Source organism: Macroventuria anomochaeta (genome assembly GCF_010093625.1).
Source record: "Macroventuria anomochaeta strain CBS 525.71 unplaced genomic scaffold BU25scaffold_34, whole genome shotgun sequence".
In the NCBI taxonomy this organism is placed as follows: Eukaryota; Fungi; Ascomycota; class Dothideomycetes; order Pleosporales; family Didymellaceae; genus Macroventuria; species Macroventuria anomochaeta.
In genome coordinates this window covers 225,664-241,889 of record NW_022985395.1, presented here as the reverse complement: position 1 = coordinate 241,889, position 16,226 = coordinate 225,664, and the positions used below count along the sequence as shown (strand labels likewise).

Below are 16,226 nucleotides of genomic sequence, written 5' to 3'. Positions count from 1 at the left end.
GCAACACGCGCCAAATGTTCTGAAAGCAGTCAGCGGAGTCTAGGGATGAGAAAGGGGAAGATAAGAGGTGATCAAGGCACGACGATGCTTGGTTTTTCTTGCATGGCGACATGGTAGTTCTGCTTTTTCCTGTTTTGCAGCGTTCGAGCACACTCCTTCGATGGATTATCCTATAGAAGCTAATTAGCTAATACCACTCCCTCATTCAGGATCAGTTGATTCTGGATGTTGTTCCAAAAACGTGTCCCTTCTTGACGGCGATTTGTGAGTAGTGCACATTTAGCTCGAATAGTCACAAACAGCTAGAAGACTAGTCGTAGGAAGAGAGCTATCTTGACTATCAATGAATCAGTAAACCATCAGCAATGAAGCGTTATTACAAGGCGGAAAATTCAAATACAATAGTACTGTTTCCCCAAACTAAATATATCTCAGCTCGTTGAGAAACGCGATTCTTGTGAGCGAGAGTCGTACTATTCTCAGGCCATACAATGACGACTCGCCAGCATCATGAAACACAAACACTCAACGTCAGATATCATGATGAAACTCACGCCTATCAAGAACAATCAGAAGTGTATTACGCATCCGATTTTCCATACTGGTTTTGCATGCCGCACTTCTCATGCAGCTGGTCGCGTGCACACTTGCAGGGCTCGTCCATGACGTCAGACTTCATTACTCCACCGCACTACTCTCTCCACTTCTACACACAGCCTTGCAGCCTCAAACTTCTAAGATATTAGCTTTGAGAACTGCGAAACACAAACACCGTTGATCCGTGCAACTCAATCGTCCATTGAGCGTGTTCACTCCTTTTGTCTAGACCCTGTCACCTTCCCCGCATTTTCTACACCACCAACACCTCGGTATCGCGCTAGTCCAGGGGCGCAACAACAATAGAAACAAAACACCGCCATATCAATAAACACAAAAGAAGCCAAACATCATCAAGTTCTTTCCGTTACACATATCACATCGCTACCATGACGGACGACTGGCAAGACTTCGCCCTCAGCACGCGGCACTTCCACAACCGCAACAATCGTCGCGCTTCAGGCAAAGGCAAGAAGGGTGCTGCGTTTGACGTGCGAAAGACATTCGGCGAGTACGAAGTCAAATGCGCGTCTTGGGAAAGAGCCCTGGGAGAACTATGCGACGACGACGGTCAAGAGGAGGAAGCAGTGTTTGAGCTACTGAGGTTGACGGAAGACGGCCAAGGAGTCCTGGGAGAGCTCGTGCTGCCTGGAGTCCTCAGGGCCGCTGTTGTGCTGGCGGCGAGCAGGAAGACGCTCACGATCATCACTCGACATCTATCCGGCGAAGACCAAGACGAGGAAACTTCGGATGAAGATGAGAATGAAGATCACGATGCCTCTGATGACGACGAAGAAGAAGAACAACAACCAGACCGCTTCGCCACCTTCGAGAAGAACTCCTTCCGCTCCCCAAAATTCTGGCTAGCTTGGAACGGCACCATCACGACTCCGAAAGACGACTCCCCGCCACCGTCCCCAACCCACACAAGGAAAGGTAGCCACTTCCCCTCAGCAGACTCTCCGCCCCCAAGCCCCACGCTCTCCAGGACCGGAAGTAGCTTTCCACCACCCAAGCCCACATCCATCTCAACCCAGCAATCGCAGGCCGAAGGATTGGGTTATGTCGTATTCACCGGCAACGACTGCCGGAAATTCAAGGGGACTTTGAATTGCAAGGAACTTGGGTGGAAAGACATCGCATTCAGCGGGTTCAAATCTGTGTCCAGGAGCGAAAGTGACAGGCAAGTGGTTTGGGCGGGGCGGGACGCTGAGACAGGCTGGAAGGAAGAAAGTGCGGATGGAGGGGATAGGGGGGCGAGGTTGGATAGTAGGAGGAGAGTGGTGTTCGATTAGTGGGTTGTGGAAATAGGGGGTTGAGGTTAGAGGGCAGAAGGAAGAAGAGAGATGAGGGGATGCTTTGAGTAAATGGAGCGAATACAGACTTAGATCTGACGGTCTCAAACTTTTTTGAGACGGAGGCGATGAGAGATTACGCTCAGACACTTAAGGCTGCTCAAATGCTGTGTGAAGCTCTCCCAAGTGGTTATGATACACTATCAGTCATGAGATAAGTTTCCTACCAAATGTTCCTTCGAAATCATCGAAGTCGACTTCTACAGCACCCATATTCCTTCCCTACATCGCAGCTCAGGAAGTAGCCCCACCCACTTCGGGATACCTGTAGCTTTGTAAGGAGTCTTGTAACAAACCTGGGATCAAAGTTCCATTTCGATGGTATCAGTGCCGTTCGCAAAACCTCGAGGTCCCCAGACACTCTCAATTTGGCAACTTGCATCATTCCTGTCTTTCTCCACAAGCCCATAAAGTCCCTTTCTTGTCGAGTTGCGAGTAGGACGTAAGACCATAAACTCTTCGAACATCTGCATTGACTGTCCACCCGGGCGGGACCACTGGGCTATGGCTTCTCTTACAGTATGACTTGTCGTTCTTTATTACTGCCAGCAGCTTCTTGATGATTATGTCGTGCTGCTATGTGGTGAATGCCGTCAACGGTCGTGGTTCTAAGGTTGTGCTGAAGGAGTCAATTGATGTTTCAGGTTGTGTGAGTGGGAGGAAAACCTGATCGTACTATGTGTGGCTTCAAGGTGCTCTTCAGGTCATTGCAGACTGGCTGATGAGGCTTCTTTGGCGAAAGGTCACCAGTTCCGGTCGCTCATACAGATCGCCAGGTATGCTGTGGCGTATGCTATGACGAGTGTCGCTGTTGGTGTGGCTAAAAGAAAGACAAAAATTGACAGCATTTCGAATAGTTATAAGAGGCTCCAAGACTACCTCGAAAAAATAGTTCCATCGCAATTGTGATGTTTGTTCAAGCTTTATGTGAGCAGTATGTCGGTGTGGAAGCTTATGTGGTCTGCATGGGGAAGGACGTCACACGACCAATTCGCGTGCTCGGTGGTGCGTAAGCCCCACCACATGTCTGCGGCAAAGTGATCCGAACATAGATCAGTAGGTGCGAAGGACGGTGTGTCGTGTGCTCGATTGCTGCATTGAGTCGAAGATACTGTCTGGGGTTGCTGCGCGAAGTTGCGGGCAGCGCGCTGTGCATCGTCGCACGGAGAAGTGAGGGACTGTCATGTGCAGTGAAACCGACGTTTTCTAGTGGTATTTGTGTCAGTAAGTGCCGAGAGTAAGCGGACTGCTTTGATATCAGCCGTTATTGGCGCAAAAGAAACGGCAGAGTGGTGTGAAGTTGTGAAGGTGATGCTCCAATGAATTTGCTCCAAGCCATACTCCCTTCTACATCTCATTCCGCCATAAATTTCCAAATTCGAAGTGTACATGCCGTACATACGCAGATGACCCTAAAAATGCCCAGCACTGTTCAAACATGCGCAAAGGAAGGTGCCCTTAGATGACCGATCCAGACGCAAAAGGTGCGACTACTGCACGTCGCTGTACATTCTCCGTGGCGCAGGTGGTAGTCCACCGTTGAGCGGCGGCCCTCTCGACTGGGGTCTCGAATTCGACCCATTCGATGTCGGTGGCGCAGGTCGCATTGGGAGTGACATTTGACCGCCCTGACTTGACTGGCTGTTCGACTGGCTGTGGTGGCTAATGCTGCTCGATGTTCGTTGTGGGTATGTCGGACGCGGAGGCGCTGGTCCCTGGTCTTGCCTGATATCAGCAGAACCTCTTCTCGACGAGGATTCTTGCTGTCTGATATCGGCGGACCCTCTCCTTGGAGCAGGCTCCTGGTTCTGCAACTTCTCGCGGATGTTGCTCGATAGTACGGAAGGGGCGAGATGTGATTTGCGCTTGTTGTGTTCGAGCATGCTTGTCGCCCATGCCTCGAGGTCGACCGGTGTGCGTTTCGCGGCTTGAAGGAAGGCATCGTGGTCCTACAAAAAATTAGCAACTGAAGTAGGGGAATTGGGCAAGTCTCGTACATAGAGCTCCTTAGGCGTTGGTCGCTCCTTAGGATCCTTCAACAAGCACTTGGCGACCATGTCTTCCAGTATGGAGGGGAAAGCATCGCTCTTGGGCAGCTTCGGTGCCGGCTCAAGAACGATCTGCTGCAGGAGATCAAGGATACCCTGTGGTCCGCCAGCATCGTCGTCGTCTGCGCTTCCAGAGAAGGGGAATTTGCCAATAGCCAGCTCCATGATCGAGAGACCAACACTCCATACATCTGACTTGACGGTGTAAGGTGAACCCTGGATGCGCTCCGGGGCCATGTATGTGCCTGTTCCCACGAAAGTCTCGGCGATGGATCCATCAAGCTCACTGGAAACACCGAAATCACAGAGCTTGATTTGACCCTTTGAGTTTATGAGGATGTTCGATGGCTTCAAGTCGCGGTGCATAATGCGGTGGGCGCTGTAGAGGTAGCTGAGACCACCGAGCACGGCTTCTGCAATCTTTCCGAGGACGTCGACACGTACAGGACCGAATTGACGAGATACCCAGTCCAGAGATCTATCACAGTGTGTCAGTTCCTGCCCATCTGGGTGCTGTGGGGCAGTTGCTTACCCCACATCCATGTACTCCATGCACATGATGACATCCCCAGAGTCGTTCTGGAATGCGCCATAGAAATCAACAATGTAGGGCGAGTTGCACTCGTGCATAATGCGCAACTCTCGCACGATGCGTTTCCGTACTTCATTCTTCGCTTCGACGTGTATGACCTGTGGCTGTCAGCGCCCCTCCCTGATTGTTGTTGCCCCACTCGACCAGCCCAACGCACCTTCCTCGCCATGATTACTTTGGTAGCTGCATGCTGGACCTTGCTGACTGTGCCTCCGTTTCCTGAGCCTAGTTCTCGCAGAACGATCAAATCCTCTGCCTTCAAGTCCAACTGAAACTCAACACCAATTTCGAGGGTCTCTTCTTTAGCATTGCCCAGACCACCTGGTGCCTGTGCATCACTCTCTGAGGGCGCGGGCTTTGGCGGGGGAGCGCTCAGTGCAAGGCCCTTCTTGTTCTTCCTCTTCATCGTCTTTGGGGCGAATGGGTCAGCCATGGCGGGCTATGTGCAGTGTTGCCTATGCTGTGAAGAGGAAAATAGGGAGGTCGAGTGCCGGTGACGATATGTAGTTTCAGGCGCAAGTGAGCGTGGCAGTATGTGGTTTCGAGTTGCCGCCCAAGGATGGGGTCGACTGATGGGTCGCCAATCACGGCTGTGTCCCAATGGAGGACAGCGTTTATTGGATTGCCGGTTGGGGCGTGCTGTAGCGAGGACTGAGTGCCTGATTGGGGGGCGACCGGAGTGTGATATAGGTAGGGTGTGTCTTGTCGAGGGCTGTGTGGAGGGCTCAGGAGAATGTGAGGTCGTGTTAGTTATCGAATAGCGGGGCCGAGTGTTTGTGCATGCGGCGCCAAAAACGATCCTGCAAGGCTGCGGGTGGGCGGCGCGACACGACCAAGATTAGCCTGCTGTCGGGCTCGGAGCAACTTCAAGCGAATACCAATGCGAGAAGGGCGTCGAGCAGAGGGTGCGTCTCTGATATATAGACATGATCGACTGCGTGTTTCAAGTCAGACACCATGCTTCACCTGTTGTTCTAGCGCTCCATGCATGCCTCAAGGCCAGTAGACATGTGAGATTCATGGCCGCTCCAGACAGTGCAGAACGAGAACGAGAACGAGATCCATAGAACACGAATCGCGTACAAGACGCGTATCTATCGTATACACTTCATGTTGCTGCTAAAGGGCGCTGAGTTCCTCCAGGGCTTAGTGTAAAGTGATGGACAGCTGCTCGACACGTGATTCGGAATTACGTAGCAGCGACCTCCGCTTTGGCTTTGAAGACGCGCTGGTCACCCCTTCTGCCTTGTTCGCGCCCTTTACCTCGACCCTCTTTATTCTCTCTCTCCTCGAATCGCCGCGTCTCATTTCCCGCACCGGCTTCTCGAACGCCCCGAAACCGCCTATTCGACGTCCATAGACGCTCTCGCGCATCTCCTTCACATCACCGTACATAATGTCTACGAGGGACCTTTTCGACACGATCGCCGACGTAGGCAGCGATGAGGAGGAAGATGAGGATTTCGACGAGGAAGGTGGTGCGGTACGGCCCAAGAAGTCAATTGGCGCCAATGGAATCGACGACTCCAGTGAAGAAGAGGACGAGGACGACGATGAACTGCTGGCAAAGGCAAGCATTAGTCCATTTCCACCGTGATGGATAGCTGCTGACTGATGCATAGGAAGGCGCTGGCTTCATCGCTGACGAAGACGAGGACGAGGACGAAGCAGATGCACGGAGAGAACGACGGCGCAGGAAGAAGCGCAAGAACCGTGAAGCTGAGGAAGACCTCGACGAAGACGACCTCGATCTGATTGGCATTGAGCGACCTGAGCGAGAAGACGAATCAGCGGTATGATAGGACATGCGGCCTGTTATGATGGGTTATCCATGCCGGTCGTCTGCTGACAATAAATAGCCTAAGTACAAACGCCTAAAGCGCGGTCACAAGGAGAAGCGCAAATCACGCGGCATCGACGATATCTTTTCCGACGAAGAGGCAGTCGACGACATCGACGAGCCTCGAAGACTCGGTGGAGAGTTTGACGATTTCATCGAAGAGGATCAGTTCGAGGACGAGATCGAAGACGACCGCGATGTCACACAACCGGGTATCAGCCTAATCACACAAGGACTGCAAGCTGCCGGGCTGGACGAGGGCGCTGAGGAAGACTACAGGGCAGCTTTCGGCGATGGCACCGACTACGACTGGGCCCTCGAGATGCAGGAGGCCGAAGAGGAAGAGCAGGCTGGCGAAGGTCGTGAGCTCCAACTGAAGGACGTTTTCGAGCCATCACAACTCCAGGAGCGCATGTTGACAGACGAGGACAACATCATTCGTGAGACGGACGTGCCTGAACGCCTGCAGCTCGCCCGCAAGCCGTTCAAAGAGCTCGAATTGACACCTGAAGCTATGCAGATCCGGCTGGAGGAGGAAGCGCTGTGGATTTCAAAGCTTCTCTGGCCAAAGAAGGGGCTGCCAAACTATTTCCAGCAACCTTTCCAAAGTGCTGTGCGCAAGGTTCTCGAGTTCATCAACATCGAGGATTACGAAGTACCTTTCATCTTCAACCACCGGAAAGACTACCTTATTCATGCACCCGGCGACAACGACGATCAAGACGACTTTGGCACTCCACCTCCGGATGCTCGACCAGAACGCCTTCTGAACCAGAGCGACTTGTGGGAGGTATTCGACCTCGATCTCAAGTTCAGGGCTTTCGCTGAGAAGCGAGACTCGCTGCGCCAAATCTATGAGAACATCAGAGCTGTACAACCAGATATCGTTGATGGTGAGATCGAGGATCTGATGGAGAAGGCTGTCACCATCGAAGAGATTCAAGAATTACAGGATTACCTACACTACCAGTACTCGCAAGAGATCAACGAAGTACGACAGGAGAGCAACGGCACACAGAAGCGCGCCAACAATGCGCGCAACTTCTTCGACAAATTGCGAGGAGGCAAAGCGCATCTGCTTGTCAAGGCCATTGGCATCAGTGCGGAGGAATTTGCCAAGAGAGCTGAAGGGTCAAGCAGAGGGCCTCAAGTCATCGAAGACCCACCGTCCAAGGTCGAAGAGCTCGCTGATCAGATGGCCGATGCACCCGAGACTGGAATCTCGCTGCTCAGATCAGCCAAGCTCCTGTTCGTGCAGGATCTGCAACAGAGCTCTCGTCTTCGCAGGTTCTTGCGAGGTAGCTTCTATCAAAACGCTCTGATCGACTGCATGCGGACAGACAAGGGTATGCGGAAGATCACCGAGGACCATCCCTACTATGAGTTCAAGTACCTGCGCGGGCAGACATTCCTCGATCTCAACGGCCGACCAGACCTGTTTCTGAAAATGCTGAAGGCTGAGCAGGAAGGTCTTGTTCATGTCCGCATCTCGATGGGCAACTATGAAAGCTTCAAGTCTAGGCTTCACGACAAGATTGTTTCAGACAATGTCAGCGAAGTTTCCGAGACATGGAACAACCTTCGAAAGGAACTGCTCGACATCGCCTTGGATAAGCTGCAGGGCATCATCGCCAACGGTGTTAAGGAGACTCTGCGAGCTCGTTGCGAAGATGAGCTTGCCAGTCGTGCCAGGGAGAACTACTACAACAAGCTTGATCAGGCGCCGTTCAAGCTTAAGAGTGCTGTCCTTGGTTCGATACCTAACGTTTTGTGTCTTTCGAATGGCAAAGGTCAACGCGGTGACGCTATCCTGTGGGCCTACATCGAGAACGATGGTCGTGTCATGGAGCACGGCAAGCTTGTGGATATGAGGCTCGGCAACCAGGAGCGCGGCATTCCTGACGGTCAAGATATTGTTAAGCTGGTCGACGCTATCCAGCGCAGGCGCCCGGATGTTGTCGGTATCAGTGGTTGGTCTGTCGAGACTCGAAGGCTGTACAAAGATGTCCAGGATATCGTCGCTCAACATAAACTGACAGGGCCAAGCTACGAAGATGAAAGCACTGGTCAGGACAAGAACGATCTTCTTGAAGTGGTCCTGGTTAATGACGAAGTTGCTCGACTCTATTACAACAGCGGTCGTGCCGCCGCCGAGTTCCCCAAATTCCCTCCGCTCACCAGATATTGCGTTGCCCTCGGTAGATATCTGCAGAACCCGCTCGCTGAGTACGCCTCGCTAGGCAAGGACATCGTGTCACTGCCGTTCGTCAAGGACCAAACACTCATTCCCCAGGACAAGCTTATGGACCGTCTCGAAACAGCTATGGTAGACATGGTCAATCTTGTCGGCATTGACCTACCGGAGACATACGATGACAAGTACATGTCGAAACTTCTGCCGTACGTCTGTGGTCTCGGTCCACGTAAAGCAGACCGAATGATCAAAGCTATTCAAGCGAATGGTGACGAGGTCCTCTCGCGTTTCGACCTGCTCGGTGTATCGGAAAACACCTCTCGAGAACTCAAGGCGGCTATGGGCCCTAAGGTCTTCCAAAATTGTGCCAGTTTCTTGTACATCCCATACGATTCCACTGAAGAAGCGTCCGACTACCTGGACTACACTCGTGTCCACCCCGAGGATTATGATCTCGCCCGCAAGATGGTCGCTGACGCCCTCAACATGGATGAGGAGGACGTCAAGGCCGAAGTTGACGATGGTGGCGCAAGTGCTGTCATCAGGAAGATGGTCAGGGAAGACACCACAGACCTGGTCAATGACTTGGCGCTTGAGGACTACGCAGCAGAGATCGAAAAGAACTTCGGCCAAAGGAAACGTGCTACTCTCGAGACTATCCGTGCCGAGTTGGAGAACCCCTACGAAGAGATCAGGCAAATCTTCGCTTTGATGACTGGTGAGGAAGTCTTTACTATGCTCACTGGTGAGACCAAGGAAACTCTTTACGAAAATATGGTCGTCCCAGTACAGATCAAGCGCACTTTCCCTGACCACATCGAGGTTAGACTCGAGAACGGCATTGAAGGTGGTATATCTGAGTCTGAGTTCCCTGAGGGCGTTGGAAGCGGTGGACAAGAGCCTCGCCACGTCTACCAAACACATCAGACAGTCCGTGCTCGTATTGTCTACCTGAACCGCAAAACCCTCACTGTACAGCTTTCTCTGCGAGAAGATCTCATCCGACAGCCGGTACCGCGAGCTATCGATCGCATCCCTGGCGAATGGGATGATGCACAAGAGCGCGCCGATAAGCAGGCCGCCGAGAAAGAGAAGGAAGTTGCATCTGGCCGACCCAACCGTGTCATCAACCACCCTCTGTTCTTCAGCATGAACGCAGCTCAGGCGGAAGAGTACCTTGGTAGCAAAGAGCCTGGCGAGCTTGTCATTCGTCCATCATCAAAGGGTTTCGACCACCTGGTCGTAACATGGAAGGTCTCCAACAGCGCCTATCAACATCTTGACGTGCTAGAACTGGGCAAGGAGAGCGAGTACTCGCTCGGCAAGCAGCTCAGGGTCGGCAAGGCAACGTACACCGATCTTGACGAATTGATCGTTAACCACGTCGAGGCAATGGCGCGCAAGGTCGCCGAACTCACACGAGACGAGCGTTTCCAGCAAGGCACAAAGGAAGACACAGGTAAGCTTTCCCATTTACAATTTCTCTATCCTGTTACCTTATTAGCATACTAACACCCGTCAGAACTCTGGCTCGAAAACTACTGCAAAGCCAACCCCAGCCGCTCCATGTACGCCTTCTGCAGCATGCCCAAGCACCCCGGCTACTTCTGGATCTGTTTCCAGATGGGCTACAACAAGCCCCAGGGCGCGTGGGGTATCAAGGTCGTGCCCAATGCGTTTGAGCTACACAAGAATGCCTACCCGGATATGGTTGCGCTGAAGAACGGGTTCAAGTTGTTGATTCAGAGTGGTGCTGGCGCGAGGCCGGGCGGTGGTGCTGTGTCTAGGCGGTAAAGCATAGGTGACGAGAAGAGGGTGGACCGAGTCTCGAGGTGGAGTTGCATTTGTAATCATGTTTCCATCATAGTTTTGCGAAGCGGTCGAAGGTAGCATGGCGGAGGAGAGGGGGAAGATGTAGAGCGATACTCACATCATTGGGATCTGGCGCACGTTGAACTTTGCTTGCTCAACAGTCTTAGGCCTCAAAATCAACGGCTTAGTCTGGATATATCAACACGTTAAAAGTTACAATACCACAAGTCACTCCGCATCTCAAGAATCTCTAGAAGACTTCACCTTTGGAAAAATAGCCTTAGGGAGCTACATAATCAGGCGTGGAGATAGGCAAGCTATTCTGCTACGCAGTCTGTGAACTTGAAGCCTCCTTTGGAGGGTGTAACTGTTGTGCGCTAGCTCCACAAGTCAAGTACTGGAGATCTTCAGAAATGGTAGTTGCGTCTTTCACGTCGTCACGTCACCTCTTCAGGCCCGCCATTGCACTCGACCTTCACTATTCGACATCCTCTCACCTTCACAAATCAACAATCGCACTGCGATAACCACCTTATCTCGGTATCGATATCGCTATTTCCAAGTCTGGGAATCACTATCCTCATCCGCAATATCTTGTTTAGTTGCTCGAGTACCTCCTGCACGCCGCAGTCATGAGCCAATCGCTTCGGTTGCAGCCTTGTCAGCTGCATGAACTGGAAGTCGCAGCGTCCTGCAACACCAACGCTCTACCACGTACGACAAGCACAGCAATATTTGTTTCTCATGCACCACGGGAATCTATTGCGACTTTCCGCCCTGAGAACCAGACACTCTTTGCAGCATGCGCCTCCTACAGCTCGAGGAGAGCGGCAGCCTTAGCCTTGTGGAATTTATTGGCGATAGTATCCCACCCTATGCCATTCTTTCGCACACCTGGAGTCAAATAAGCAAGGAAGTAACATATGCTCACTCAGCGCACCGAGGAATTCTTTTCCCGGAGAGATGAGATGCGAAGTGAAATCATGTATCGCGCAGTCAATTTTCACAACTTCGGTTTGAATCAGTATCCGAGCGGGACTGGCGGTGTACTGCGCAATACAGTACATTGGAGCACAGAAATAAGAGATATTCCGCTCATCGCCCATACCTCCCATTCTGGCTCACAGATCAGGAAAACAAAGAGGGTGTCGTCCGTGCACTTTATCCGGAAAAGTATCTTACATGGGTTTCATTGAGCTGGATCAACTCCATGTGCAGAACCGTGTTTCGGTGCCTACCAGCAGAAGGTTCACGACTTCTATAGGCTTGTACAAAGACCTTCGGCTCGTGCTGAGAAGCCAGATGCAATGTGAACGCGAGGATGTACATCGCTGGATCGATCATACGAAAAAACAGTGCCTGCTGTCTCTTTCCATTGAACGGACAAGCGAAAGCACTAATCAAGAAACTTTACTTGACGACGGCCTCTATGATACTCCACCTCCATCTCCGGTGTAGACCAGTTCCGGAGGCGTGTGCTCTTCGCCACAGCTTTATTGTGCATTTATCACAAACAACATGTTCGAGGGGCTCCTGACGCCATCTAATACGGGTCTTCAGTCGCTTCTGGTAATCCTGAACGCTGTCTACCGTTTGCGCCGCGACAGATTGACATCCTCATCATGTTGTGTCGTCATGAAGGTCCATTGAGGGTGGGTTTTGTTGCCAGGTTTCCACATTGTGTGGGGGCCGATTTCTGGCGGGGCACTTCTTTCGGCTGTCAACTCTTCCCTGCCTGATGCGTTGCGAGTTCGAGGGTAGGTGAACGATCGCCAGGTACCCTGGTAGATGCAGAGCTAATTTGGGTTCGGCCATTTATTGCAACACCATGCAGGATCCAGCGCTACAAGTATAACAACATCGTGGAGTCGTTCTTTTCTCCCATCGTAACTTGAACAAAACTGCATCACGATCCTTCTCGTTCACCGACTCAGACGCCTGTGGGGCACCCCTTATAGCCAAGGCTACAGACCTTCCCGTGTTCCGGGCCGTGCTCAGACTCGCGATGGCGCTGTCGCGAGTTTTCTAGCGTCCCAAAGGCCAACGTTCAGCGTCTCACGGCCAATAAAGGAATTGCGTACAGCCCTCCTTCTACAATGGGGAAACGTTTCATTGTTTGCGGGTGGGACATGTAAGGCGTCTAGACTGCGCGAATTTGATTCGCCGCATTGCCTCCACGATGTATTGATTTTGGATGTGCTGCAAGGCTGACTGCGTCGCACGTGGATGGCGTTTCTCAGCCCTAAGGCTAGACGCTTAGTCTTATTGACTGCGGCGCGCATCCTTCTGGGGCGCAAGTTTCACGACTCCTCTTTTACGCTTCTGTCGCAATGGCGACCGTCTCTGTTGTAGGCATCGCCGGCGATGTGCTTCAGCGAAATGACAGCGTTGCCGACATCACCAAGGACAAGCACATTCAGATTTCAGTTTCCCCTATTGAAGACGATGAGATCAGCGCCGCAGGAAAACACAGTGTCGACAGCCTGAACTCGGAACGGTCGCAAAAGAGCGTCGAAGGACAAGTTGCGCGACTGCGAGAGGAAATTGCCGTCGCAAACAATGTCTTGGAGCTCTGCATTCGTGAAGCTGTCACCGCCAATAGCACGCTCGAGAAGAAGAAGCTCCAGGAAAGGACCAATGCCGCGTACACAGCTTGGGCGGCGAAAGAGCTGATCTTGAGCGATTTGTTGGTATGTTCACACGCCTTCACAAGCTTCATTAATCATACGCTAAGACGACGAAGAACTCAATGCAAGACTCAGACGACAGCTCAACATACAGCTCATTCACAACTAATACTAGGAAACTGAGCATTCAGCCCTACCCAACTATGACCATGCACGTGCGAAAAAGTTCCCAGGTCCCGTCAGAAGTTTCGTCATCAGCGACAGCCTTTATGCAACAGATCGGCTGGGTGAGCCCTGCATCACTCATTCAGTACCTCAACAGCGGCATCGATGTCAATGGCATGGGCCAATTTCCTGGCTATCCGCAACACCCAATTACCCCGTTAATGGCAATCATCCGCTCTCCATTCGTTTCCGAGTCCACAGAGATCATCGAACTCCTCCTCGATCAAGACGCAGATCCATGTCTTCGCGACAGCCAAGGACTTTCTGCATTTGCACATGCCATCTACGCACGACGAAAAGACGCTGTCAGACTATTCATCCTGACTTTACTCGACTATGAACGCTCCGGCTTCCCCACAGGCAACGCATCCATGAACCTAGATACCACCTGGACCGGCGCCAAGCACCTGCGCTGGGAAGCAGCACAAGCCATCATCAACAGCGACCTGCCCACCCTCACATCTCTCCTTTCAGACGCCGCATCATATAACACCATCCTCCACACCGCCTGCCTCCCTCTCGCCATCCTCTTCGAAAATATGCCCGCCGTGGACGCGCTCCTGGCCTACGGCATCAACTCCTTCGAGCTCTTCCGCCGCTCCCCCGCACACGCCAGCCGGCCATTCACAAGCCCCATGTCCATGGCCATTTACATGCAGAACATCGACATGGTGCGCACCCTGCTGTTCCAGGACTTTGAAACCTCAGAGCGAAGGGGAAGGATCTGGTACGCGCAGCTCTTCGCTTCCATGCCAGCGTCGTATCCTAATACTGAGATCGTTGATTTTGTTCTGGACAATGTTCCGCTCGTGGAAGCATTCGATCGCGCAATCAGATGCGAGGACAGGAACTGGATCCACCGGATTATTTTGCGCACCGTCAGCCTGCTTTTGCAGCCTAGTGACGATCAGACTGGGAGTCGGAATATGGCTGCCGAGGCTTTTGCAAATCTGTTCGACCGGGCATGGAATCTGAAGTTGTGTTCGAGGAAAGCGCTGGCGACGGAGATTGTGGAGATGGTTGAGCGCGAGACGGAGAGGGATTTTACTTTTGTCGCGTGTGGGGGTACGCTCGGAATTAGTAGTAAGATGGTGGATAAACTTACTATTGCTGCGAAGGGGAGGGAGTGATTTTGATGAAAGGTCTGGGCGTGGGAATGATTGATGTGGATATGCAAGGAGTTTGGGCGCAAGCGAAAAGCGCATAGTATGCAGGATCTTTAGTATGTAATGTAATCATGAACGGGTCGTTCGATGACCGAACTACGGTCATACCTCAACTACGCAGCTTGACACCGAAATATAAGTAAACCTTCATTTTCACGTCACACATCTCAAATCTCTTGTACAAACATTCACTGTATATACTTCGAAACAACCTAACAGCTTGACAGTCACCATGGTCTCCTACGCTGGGAGGCATGCGCCCGGCTTTGTTACATTCCCCCTCGTCTTCCTTCCCACGGTCATAACGTAGGCAACCTTCGCCTATGTGGTGAACTAGGAATCCCGGGATCTGGCCTACTGTTACGTTACATACACGAGCGGTCCGATATCCCAAGCCTGGCTACTTTTGCCTGCGAGCTGCGCCGCGATATACGGTCTTTGTCTGTACAGAACAGACGAAGAAAAGGCTAAAAGTTTTGCTTCCTGGAACAGCCTGGTAGTTTCCTTCGTGCTGCGGATCTGGATCATCCTCAAATAGCCTACTATTGACATGAGCAACCTGGATAGCTTTCCCTATAAGTGGATGAAATACTTCGGTACCATCTTCTATATGTTCTGCTACTTGGATCTGCCTCTCACTCTTTGGTCTCTCGGATCTACATGATGCAGTAAGTGCATGCCTGAACAATTCCTCGTATCAAGCATCTAACAGCGGGATAAAAAAAGACATACACACCTCAAGACCTCAAAGAAGAGCTGTCGTCGAGCGAAAAACTCGATATTGAGCTGAAATTGAAGGACTCACAGTCTACCGGGAAAACACATCCATCGTGTAACCAGTATGCACGACGAGCATTTAGCGTTACATGGATAGCATTGCGCCTATTTGCTGTGTCTTGTCTCGGTTATTAGCTGACAAGACCACGGGCATCACAGTCACGGAAATCCTGACAGTCCTCAATTTTGTTTCCATGATGACTCTCACGTACGCGCTACTTGGACACGAGCCGTTCGTCGATCACCACTGGGAAGAAGTTCTCTAGCAGACAGAGTTCCTTCTTGGTTCGTCAAGATCTACTTCGACCGAGTTGTGGAAGCCAGAGAAGTCTTCACTTAAATCGAACTACACTACCTTCGATCTTGTGATTGCTGTCTCTCAATGTCCAATACTTCCTTGGCCAGGACTTGGTGAACCAAGCTGCTGTATAGTTCAGAAAGCCATCCTCTAGGCATAGCTCGTTCCCACAGTCTCGTAGAGAACCAAAAAGCTTTTATCGTCCAAAGCTATTAGACCTGCCCAGTACGCTGATGGCCCGTGTGTATAGTCGTCTTGTCAGGCCAAGTCTTCCCTTGGTTGCTGCTGACCAGAAGTTTGATCGCTCCATCGGGCCGCACGCAACCATCTTCATCTGTCCCAATGCTCGCAACCGGTTTCTCACCAACTCTGATGATCTGAGGCGCACCAATATTGTGTCCATTTGGCTCGTACACGACCGTTCGTTCAGAGCGCTATGTGGCGCCGTCGTCTTCGGTATACATCGTCCAGACGCTGAAGAGCTGTCCACGTGCAGCGTCGCTGGTTTCAAAGATAGCGACTTTGGTCTTTGAGTTGGCAGATGTGCGTGCGACGCCTAGCATGCTGCCTCGAGTTTTGATGCCGGTTCCAGAAATGACCTGTGCTGTTGACCATGTCTTTCCTCCATCACTGGAACGCCGAAGGAGACTGTCTTGGTCTGTCGCGTTGTTCTCGCGGGAGTAGTACAGTTGCAA

The 16,226-nt window shown here is 51.9% G+C and overlaps 4 protein-coding genes across 4 annotated transcripts; 3 read left to right on the top strand and 1 right to left on the bottom strand.

Annotated features, from left to right (window-relative positions):
* The first annotated feature begins 826 nt into the window (after positions 1 to 826).
* On the top strand, positions 827 to 2,201 carry BU25DRAFT_169355 (uncharacterized protein). Its single transcript, XM_033700807.1, has one exon. The coding sequence runs from the start codon at positions 987 to 989 to the stop codon at positions 1,890 to 1,892; it is 906 nt and encodes a 301-aa protein (XP_033558054.1). The 5' UTR covers positions 827 to 986; the 3' UTR covers positions 1,893 to 2,201.
* Positions 2,202 to 3,442: 1,241 nt separating this feature from the next.
* On the bottom strand, positions 3,443 to 5,025 carry BU25DRAFT_349263 (Pkinase-domain-containing protein; the record flags this gene model as incomplete). Its single annotated transcript, XM_033703242.1, has 4 exons — positions 3,443 to 3,901; positions 3,950 to 4,478; positions 4,533 to 4,690; positions 4,750 to 5,025. 4 exons carry the CDS (start codon positions 5,023 to 5,025, stop codon positions 3,443 to 3,445), a joined length of 1,422 nt encoding a protein of 473 aa, XP_033558053.1.
* An 812-nt stretch (positions 5,026 to 5,837) lies between these two features.
* On the top strand, positions 5,838 to 10,663 carry BU25DRAFT_414026 (transcription elongation factor Spt6). Its single transcript, XM_033707184.1, has 4 exons — positions 5,838 to 6,162; positions 6,215 to 6,385; positions 6,452 to 10,085; positions 10,149 to 10,663. Exons 1-4 carry the CDS (start codon positions 5,989 to 5,991, stop codon positions 10,418 to 10,420), a joined length of 4,251 nt encoding a protein of 1,416 aa, XP_033558052.1. The 5' UTR covers positions 5,838 to 5,988; the 3' UTR covers positions 10,421 to 10,663.
* Positions 10,664 to 12,741: 2,078 nt separating this feature from the next.
* Positions 12,742 to 14,583, top strand: BU25DRAFT_494026 (uncharacterized protein). Its single transcript, XM_033711752.1, has 2 exons — positions 12,742 to 13,128; positions 13,182 to 14,583. The coding sequence occupies exons 1-2, from the start codon at positions 12,769 to 12,771 to the stop codon at positions 14,418 to 14,420; spliced, it is 1,599 nt and encodes a 532-aa protein (XP_033558051.1). The 5' UTR covers positions 12,742 to 12,768; the 3' UTR covers positions 14,421 to 14,583.
* Positions 14,584 to 16,226: the final 1,643 nt, after the last annotated feature.

Bases quoted from the DNA above. Each gene is read 5' to 3' on its own strand.
- BU25DRAFT_169355 (XM_033700807.1), top strand. From the start codon at position 987: ATGACGGACGACTGGCAAGACTTCGCCCTCAGCACGCGGCACTTCCAC.
- BU25DRAFT_494026 (XM_033711752.1), top strand. From the start codon at position 12,769: ATGGCGACCGTCTCTGTTGTAGGCATCGCCGGCGATGTGCTTCAGCGA. The intron at 13,129-13,181 runs GTATGTTCACAC...AAGACGACGAAG, and splicing joins TGATCTTGAGCGATTTGTTG to AACTCAATGCAAGACTCAGA.
- BU25DRAFT_414026 (XM_033707184.1), top strand. From the start codon at position 5,989: ATGTCTACGAGGGACCTTTTCGACACGATCGCCGACGTAGGCAGCGAT. The intron at 6,163-6,214 runs GCAAGCATTAGT...ACTGATGCATAG, and splicing joins ACGATGAACTGCTGGCAAAG to GAAGGCGCTGGCTTCATCGC. The intron at 10,086-10,148 runs GTAAGCTTTCCC...AACACCCGTCAG, and splicing joins AGGCACAAAGGAAGACACAG to AACTCTGGCTCGAAAACTAC.